Here is a 9,240-nt window from a genome sequence, read left to right on the forward strand (position 1 = left end):
GTAATGGTTGCCCCAACTGAGGGTGGCCCTGGTGGCTGGGAGGAGTGTCTGGATTTGAGAGTTACGTGTGAAGTACACAATGGATGAAGCTTAGTTATGGACTTCTGTATAAATAGATGGGTGGTTGAGAGAGAATATTGGAAGAGAAACAGGTTTATTTTATTTTATTTTGGATTTGTATGTACGTGTGGGAGAAGAAAGTGAGAGAAAAGATTTTGGGTTTTGATATTTTGGTTTAGAGATGTTACTGAGACATGTAATATGAGATGTCAAGTGGGCCATTGGTTATAAGTGTGAAGAGCTCAGAAATGTAGCCTGGAGACATACATTTGTGAGTTGTTTGTGTAGGGAGGTTATAAAATGTGAGAATGAATGAGATTGCCTAAGCAGAGAACATTCCAGAAAGAGGAGAGGGTCTATGATGGCCTTGAGGAACCTCAACATTTAGTGAAGAGCAGGCTTGTAAAAGACACGAACAGGACTGACTGGAGACGTTGGAGGAAAATGAGGAGAGTGCAATGTCCCCTCAAAAGAGTGTTTCTAGAAGAAAGTCAGCAGTGTCAAAACTGAAAAAGGACTTGGGAACTAAAAAATACTAATGTGCTGAGAACACAGAGGTCATTGATGATCTTAGTGATTTATTGTTTTTACTGCAGGAGAAATGAGTTAAAAGATGAGTGGGAAATGATAAAATGGAAACGTGCGTTAAAAAAAAAAAAGGAAAACTGAAGGACTGTTTTGGTATGGAGGTGGGAGAGTCAAGAGTTTTGTTGATAGTGTCAGGCAGGGGTCCCCAACCCCCGGGGCCGCAGACGGGTACCGGTCAGTGGCCTGTTAGGAACTGGGCGGCACAACAGGAGGTGAGAGGAGGGCGGGCAAGCAATCAAGCAAGCTTCCTCTGCTGCTCCGCATCGCTGCCATTATCGCCTGAACCATCCCTCCCCCCCACCCTGTGGAAAAATTGTCTTCCACGAAACCAGTCCCTGGGGCCCAAAGGGTTGGGGACCGCTGGTGTAAGGATCCCATGAAGGTGGGAAGTAAAGTGACTGGTAGTAGAGGACTCATTTTCAGTGCCAAGCACCAATGCTCTGTTGTAATAGGAAGGAAGGAAGAGATGGTTGCGGCGCAGACTTAGTAGATTTGCATGTTTGATGTGTGGGAGATGAAGGCTTCCGTTTTCTCTGTAATGAAAGAGGAGAGTTTAACTGCTTCTCTAAGTGTTATTCATAACGTTGCCTCATAAACTAATTGTTTTATATGTGGATGGATGCCTTAGCTCTCTCACTGTTTCACAGCTAGCTAAATACACCTCCCAGTTCACAGCAGTGGGAACACACAGAAGGCGCTTAAAATACTCGCTTCATTTTAATTCTAATGATGATGAGAAATCTAATGATGGCAAAGAAAAGTATAAGCTCCAATTGTGCCCCTACGATAAGGCGCCTGATAAGCATGAGGGATGAGAATCAGAGTTGGCAAAAGACTAAGGCCACAAGGAAGAGAAATCCACCAGGACGCTCCTTCTTGTCCGGTACCCTAAGGGTTAAGATCAACGAGAACGGGCCATCACTGTTTCCTAGAGAGGCCCCGGCGAGTCCGCTGCGGGAGATGGGGGTGCTTCCTGTTTCTGTCTTCCGGGTTTGAGAGGTTAGGAACGTGGGTTGGTGGGGTCAGAAGCACAGGGGGCCCTTAATTCCGGGACGGCTGGGCTTGCTGGGGGTGCGGGGCGCCTTGTGTGTAGCCCCCAGCACAGTGAGTTACTTCTCGGGTGGAAGGGAGCCGAGGGCTGCGGGCAAGAGGAGCGAAGCTGCGCCGCCCAGGAGAGGGATGTCAGTCCCGGAGAGGGATGCCGCTGCTGTGAGGGGCGAAGGCCCAGCCAGCATCTCTCGCTGCACGGGCCACTGCACCAACCTCGCCTGCGGGGTCCGTTGAAGGACCGTGTCGACTGGAGATGATCTGCTCCCCTGGAGCTCACCCCGTAGTGCACCCCATCCTGTGCTCCCTGCCAGCGCTTCTTAAAGCTAAGCTTCAGGCAGTGCATTTTCTTTGGAAGTCTTTTTAATCCAAAGCACCGCCCCATCGTAATCACCTCTTTGCTCTCGGACAGTGAAAACAGCTTTTCTCTGTGGAGTGACATTTTTTAAAAAATTAATTTATTTTAATTTTTTTTGGCTGTGTTGGGTCTTCATTGCTGAGCGCGGGCTTTCTCTAGTTGCGGCCAGTGGGGGCTACTCTTAATTGCAGCGTGCGGGCTTCTCATTGCGTTGGCTTCTCTTGTTGCGGAGCACGGGCTCTGGGCGCGTGGGCTTCAGGAGTTGCAGCACGCGGGCTCAGTAGTTGTGGCTCGCAGGCTCAGTAGTTGTGGCTCGCGGGCTCAGTTGCTCCGCGGCATGTGGGATCTTCACGGACCAGGGCTTGAACCCGTGTCCCCTGCATTGGCAGGCGGATTCTTAACCACTGAGCCACCAGGGAAGTCCCTGGAATAACATATTAAGGACAGCCTCTTAATACCATTTATGGCCTTGAGTTTGCTACCCTTTTGCTGAGAGGAACCTGAGGGCTCCTGTTACCAAAATTAATAGTTTCTTAGCAGGGAAAATGGTAGCATGGGTATCTGTTACCCAGACTCTTGCTTCTTTTGTAAAGACTTAGATAGAAATACGTAACTCAGACGGCAAGACATATTACTCCATTTGAACAACTTTCCTTTTTTTTTTTTCTTTTTTGCATTCAGGTATATGTTTTTTTCCCCCACTTAAACACTGGGCATATTTGTAATTTAGACAAGTTTCTTTTAGACTGAGGGTGCTTAGAGAATGCCAGCTTCCTTTGGCATAAGGTCTAGGGATGTGAATTGGCTTTCTAAAAACACAGTCAATATAGGAATTCCCGGTGATCCAGTGGTTAGGGCTTGGCGATTTCACTGCTGCGGCTGGGTGTGGAGAGTGGTGGTGGAAATCAATATATTCCAAAATAAGGGTCCTGATCATTTGCAGGTTGGGGTTATGCCCAGCTCTGCTTTCTGCTCTAGTTGTTTACTGTATCAGATAAGAATGTTGAAGCCAGTGTCCAAACAGGTTTGGGACTGAATCCTGCTCTACTACTTTCTGGTTGTGTGCCCTTGGGAAAGTTTCTTAATGTCTATTTTGTTCACCTACAGCATGCTGGTATCTGTTTATACACTTCAGAGGGCTATTGTAAGAATTAAATGAGACACGTATAAGGTATTTAGTTCACTGCATGCCACATAATAGGCAGTAATAGGGTGAAAATTATAAGTACACCATCTTTTGTTTTCCATATGTGTGCCTTCTGTTAAGCTCCCATTTTTCCTGAATTGTGCTATTCTTTATATCCTGAAAGGCCAAGTCCATATATAACTGCCTTCCAGTGAAAGGTCACATTTCCAGTCCCATAAAGTAGCTCAGGGATTGTAGTTGGGTCCAGAAGATAAAGTTTAGGCTGAAAAGGATATTGTGATTATGATAGAGAGGAAGAGGCAAGGAAGAGTTTCCTCATTGGCCTCCCTTTTATGTTTAGAGATGATTGGCTATAGTTATTCTAGCCCTACCTTGTCTTAGTTTCTTGTTACTAGTTAAGTAAATCCTAACTTTCTTTTGAAATTGACTTCAAAGGTTTCATCCTTCTGTCAAGGACCCACTTATTCTTTGTAAACTAAACAGGGTGATTTCTCTTTAGCTGCTTCTTATACCTGCATATTGATTCCTTAATGTCTTATTATTGGTACCTTTTCCAAAAAACTACTTCATTTTTTCAATTAAAAGTGTTTCTAAATTCCAAGTGGACAGTGAGTATTAGTATTCATTCTGTTTTTGAAGCTTGATCCTCAGACTTTAATGTGAAGGTTTAATTTTTAAATTATTTCCCTAGGAAAGGTAAATCAGGTAAACTCGTAATTCTGAATACTTGCATCTGAGATAAGATTGTCTAAAAGGATTTCTAAGGCCCATGTTTCTTATTTTTAGTATGGTCCACAGAACATTCTATGCTTAACAGTTGTTATGTTGCAGTGGTTGGAGAGGAAGGAAGAAGGAGAAATGTTAACAAATGCCTTCAAGCATAACCTGTTTCCTTCCACAGGATTTCTGATCCCTAACCTGACTGTGACCATTGTGATGGAACAAGAGCAAAAACTGTTGGTCTCAGATTCTAATGGCTTCACAGAGAGGGAGAGTTTGAAAAGCACTTTTACAGGTGAGGGATCAAGAAGATCTGAATCCTTTGGAAATTCGTTATACAATGTGCTGTAGAATGTGTAGAAAGATCAGGGCATTAGAATGAGACAGACTTTAATTTGATTCCCTACTTTGTCACTTACAAGCTATGAAAACTCCTACAGCCTCAGTTTTCTCATCTTTAAGAAAAGTGAATAATAATATCTGTCTCACATATTTTTTAGGATTAATGATACACTATATGTAAAACTACTGTTCTTGCTAAGTAGTGGGTATCATTGTTATTTTTATGTTTGCTCAGATTTAAAAAAAAATTTTTTTTTAAATTAATTAATTTATTTTTGGCTGCGTTGGGTCTTCCTTTCTGTGCACGGGCTTTCTCTAGTTGCGGCGAGCGGGGGCTACTCTTCGTTGCATTGCACGGGCTTCTCATTGCAGTGGCTTCTCGTTGCGGTGGCTTCTCGTTGCAGAGCACAGGCTCTAGTCGTGCGGGCTTCAGTAGTTGTGGCGCACGGGCTTAGTTGCTCCATGGCATGTGGAATCTTCCCGGACCAGGGCTCGAACCTGTGTCCCCTACATTGGCAGGTGGATTCTTAACCACTGTGCCACCAGGGAAGCCCCTGTTTGCTCAGATTTTAACTAAGGTTTTATCTAGTTTTCACCTCAGATAGTGTTCTATTCATCTTCTCCCTTACTTTTTTCTTTTAAGTCTTTATTTTTAGCTTGATATCCCCTGTGGCAATTGGTGAGAACTGTTCAGATACCTCATTAGTGTTGTTGTAAGTACAAAACGTTCGTCTACTTGATGAACACATAGAGTAAAAGAATTAAAACTAGCTATAAAAACTTTTTTTTCATATAAAATAGTTTACAAGGTTTGAGTTTGTTATTCCCTCTCTTTCACCGTGATTCAGAATTTCTTTCCCCTGGCAGAGACTAGCGAATGTGTTTAGACTATTTGTTTATTCTTGCAGGAGATGAAAGTAAGAATAATTTGGAAACTGTTCAACACAGTAACTCTAAGGCAGATAAAGAGAGAGCCTCAAAATGGTCTAAAAGTGATGGCCCACAAAATTGTAAGCATGAGGACACACAGAAAATGCCATTGACATGGTCCCAGGGACGTGAAACTGAGTGTGATGATTCCTGTGAGAATGATGGCAACTTGGAGAATCAGGGAAATTCTACAGGAAAAGAGGAGGAAAAACCCAATCACTGGGGATGGGACCCAGGACAACATACCAGGGCTGCCGTCCAGCAGAATTCATCCTTCGGGGACAAACCCTACAAATGTTCTGAATGTTGGAAAAGCTTCAATAATAGTTCTCATCTTCGAACTCACCAGAGGACCCACTCAGGAGAAAAACCTTATAAATGTTCTGAGTGTGGGAAATGCTTCAGTAACAGCTCTCACCTGATTCAGCATCTGAGAACACACACAGGTGAGAAGCCCTACCAGTGTGGCGAATGTGGGAAAAACTTCAGCAACACCTCCCATCTTATTATCCATGAAAGAACTCACACGGGAGAGAAACCCTATAAATGTCCTGAGTGTGGGAAGAGTTTCAGTAGCAGCTCTCACCTTATTCAGCATCACAGATCACATACAGGTGAAAAACCATATGAATGTCCGGTTTGTGGGAAATGCTTCAGCCACAGTTATGTCCTAGTAGAACATCAGAGGACCCACACTGGAGAAAAACCTTATAAGTGCCCCGACTGTGGGAAGAGTTTTAGTCAGAGTTCTAGTCTGATTCGCCACCAGCGGACACACACAGGTGAGAAGCCCTACAAATGTCCTGAGTGTGGAAAAAGCTTTGGTTGCAATTCTACTCTAATAAAGCATCAGAGAATACATACAGGAGAAAAACCCTATCAGTGTACAGAATGTGGGAAGAATTTCAGTCGAAGTTCAAACCTTATTACACACCGGAAGATGCACACAGGTGAGAAATCCTATGAAAGGTCTGAATATGAAGAAAGTTTGAGTCAGAACTGCAGTGTGATAGACGAATGCAGAATCCAGCCAGGAGAGAAACCATATAAATGTTTTGAATGTGGAAAGAGTTTTGGCCTTAGCTCCCACCTCATAAGACATCAGAGAACACATACAGGAGAAAAACCTTACAGATGTTCTGAGTGTTGGAAAACTTTTAGTCAGAGTTCCACCCTGGTGATTCACCAAAGGACACACACAGGAGAGAAACCTTATAAATGTCCTGACTGTGGTGAGTGCTTCAGTCAAAGCTTTAACCTTATCAGGCATCGGAGGACCCACATAGGAGAAAAACCTTACAAATGTACTGACTGTGAGAAATGCTTCAGCAGAAGTGCCTACCTCATTCAGCATCGGAAAATTCATATAGAAAAGTCTTTTGCGTCTCCTGAAGTTGAAGATTTTCCTCATGACTGGACTTGGAAAAACTGTTCTGGGGAAATGGCTCTTATCTCTTCATTTTCAGTCCCAAATTCATCTCCCTCCTGAGTCCCAAAGTCTGTTTTGTTTTGTTTTTTCCTTTCTTTTCTTATCAGAGCATTACAATTAAGGTGTTCTCTGATAACAGGGTTATAAAATTTCTTTGGTTTGTTTGCCAAAACATTTGGGAAAAGTCAACCTCCCAGCTTAGAGGTTGGGAAGACCCAGATCATCAGGTCATCAGATCTGCCCAGTGAGAGATACTGTCAATGATAGAGAGAAAGAAGAATATTTTTTATTTAAGGTAAGATAGGAATAGCTTCAAAGAAAAACATGGAGAGAAGTCCTGGGAGACTGAAGATGAGATTGTCATTGAATTTCCTTATTTCCTGTTGCCTGATTGGGTGACAACAAATCATTACTGTCCTCGAGGATTTACCCAGAGAAAGATTCCTTTTGAACAAATAATGTGATTTCCTGGCTATTTTGTTGGGTCTTAAGGAAGAAAAGACTAACTTTTTTTTCAAATGTGTTTTTATTTGCTGAAAATTAACTTTTACAGTATCTGGAACTGCACTGTCTGGTACAATAGCCATTAGCCACGTGTGGATATTTAAGTTTAAATTAAGATGAAATGAAATTTAAAATTGACTTCCGTAGTCACACAAACCACTTGCTGAGTGCTCAGTAGCCACACATGACTGGTGGCTGCTGTATTAAATATCACAAATAGTTCTTTCAAGATCATCATTCTTGACAGATCTAGTTCCTATAAGACTGTAAGAAATGTGCTCTGGGGTTTCTGCTCTCCAAGAGGAATTTCAATATAGAATAGAAATGGTATAGAGTTGTTTTTATTTTTTTAATTTTGGCCACGCTATGTGGCTTGTGGGATGTTAGTTCCCTGACCAGGGATTGAACCTGCCTCCTTGGCAGTGAAAGCGTGGAATCCTAACCACTGGACCGCCAGGGAATTCCCTGGGATAGAGTTTTGAAGGCACTCAGTCCAACAGTTGGCTATTCTGATGATTGTATGTTTTATATTCGGCCATCTCAGTCATCTAGTGACATGATCCCATTGTCTTGGCCAAAGCCAGATTAGGACGTAGGATACTTGAATTCTTTTTTAAGGTTTTCTGTCAAATGGTCCTTTCCCCTCAGTTTTACTATTCTGTAAGTCCTTATCAGATCAGAAACTGAGTTCTTTTTCTAATAATTAACTCACTGAGTCTGAGCCAGTGTCCAGGGACAGTTTGCCATTGGAGCCCCAAATTCCTTAGTTCCGGCCTTGATAATTTTCTTTTGCCCTTTGGCTTATGTGGTGTGTGGATCTGGTAACTGAGACATAATCCTCCCTGCTCGTCTGTCCAATGGGAATGGTGCTTTGTAAAGTATTAAGACATTCCCTATGCCCCCACCTCCAGTTCTTCCTGCAGCGCAAAAGGTAGATGTACAGGAAGGTCAGGACTTGCCTAGGATTTCATCTTTTTTTTGGAGTCAAAAATATATTTTATGAAGAATAGGTAGAGGTGCATATTAGGAATGTGGAGCCAGAAGGGGCCAATTACAGCTGCTGCAAAGGGCTGTAGATCACTGGTGGGTAGCTAAATTGCATGGGGATTATTTCTTTCGTGATTGTGGTGCCCCTGATACTGGCGAGGCAATTGTGTCTTTCTATATTGTGATAGGATTTAAAAATGAAGCAAAAGCTAACAATTAAAGGTATTCAAGAAGTCTTTGGGGGTGATTTTCTGCTTTCAGAAAGGGGGAGAACATTATTGGGCATCATTGGCTTTAATGTGACCCTTACCTAAGCATACTTTTACCTATGTATGTTACATAGTATTACCCAAATTGTCTTAAACTGTAATATCTGAGGATAAGTGTTCATAGTATTTTTTACCACAGACAACTGAGAGTTTGATTAATGTTTGATAAGAGTTTGATTAACGATCAGTTGCAAGGCAGTAGCTGATGAGGTGGTGCGCAATCATCGATCCCATTACGGGTGGCAAGTAACCACTCTGAACCTGTTTCCTCAACTGTAAAGCAGAGATAATGCCTACCTTGTGGGGTTTCGGTAAGGGTTACATAAATGTAAAGCAGCTAGCACAGTGCTTAAAATACAATGGGTCTAAATAAATGGTAATTGGTTATTATTAATGGAAACAAATTGAAAAATATCCTCCACACATTTTCAGAAGCAGCAATACAGCCCCAAGCTTTCCTCCTTGGGGATTCTTTATGACAAACCTCAGGAACTCTGAGGAAAAAGGTAGTATAAAAACGGAAGACTATATTGTGTTTTAAGTTTGCAGACTGTTGAAAACACTTTTATTTGATTCAGCTAATTGAATTTTTGTTGTTGTTCATGAAGCAAAGGATTCTCTTTAAGTCAGGAAAGAACAAAACAGCAAGTTCAATTTCAGTTAATTTGCATCTGAAAGAGATTAACAATTGGTACAATTTATGTCTTATCACCATCCCTACACTATGTTTTATGACTGCCCACAATTATATAAAACCTACTGCACAAACCTCGATGTCTGCAGGAGCATAGACAGTCACATTTTAGATGGGTTAAGATGGGCTTTATTAGTAAAACAATGATTCTTACAAGAATCATTG

At 42.2% G+C, this 9,240-nt stretch overlaps 1 protein-coding gene across 3 annotated transcripts; it reads left to right on the forward strand.

The window, feature by feature from the left end:
• Positions 1-1,652: 1,652 nt before the first annotated feature.
• ZNF572 (zinc finger protein 572) lies at positions 1,653-6,921 on the forward strand. Of its 3 annotated transcripts, none has more exons than XM_061171824.1 (3): positions 1,653-1,923; positions 4,102-4,215; positions 5,171-6,921. In XM_061171824.1, the coding sequence occupies exons 2-3, from the start codon at positions 4,137-4,139 to the stop codon at positions 6,679-6,681; spliced, it is 1,590 nt and encodes a 529-aa protein (XP_061027807.1). In that variant the 5' UTR covers positions 1,653-1,923; positions 4,102-4,136; the 3' UTR covers positions 6,682-6,921. The 3 variants fall into 3 exon arrangements, with proteins under 3 accessions (XP_061027807.1, XP_061027808.1, XP_061027809.1); XM_061171825.1 differs by having other exon boundaries at positions 1,653-1,752; XM_061171826.1 differs by lacking the exon at positions 1,653-1,923 and adding an exon at positions 2,712-2,734.
• Positions 6,922-9,240: the final 2,319 nt, after the last annotated feature.

Source organism: Eubalaena glacialis, chromosome 17, assembly GCF_028564815.1.
Source record: "Eubalaena glacialis isolate mEubGla1 chromosome 17, mEubGla1.1.hap2.+ XY, whole genome shotgun sequence".
Lineage (NCBI taxonomy): Eukaryota > Metazoa > Chordata > Mammalia > Artiodactyla > Balaenidae > Eubalaena > Eubalaena glacialis.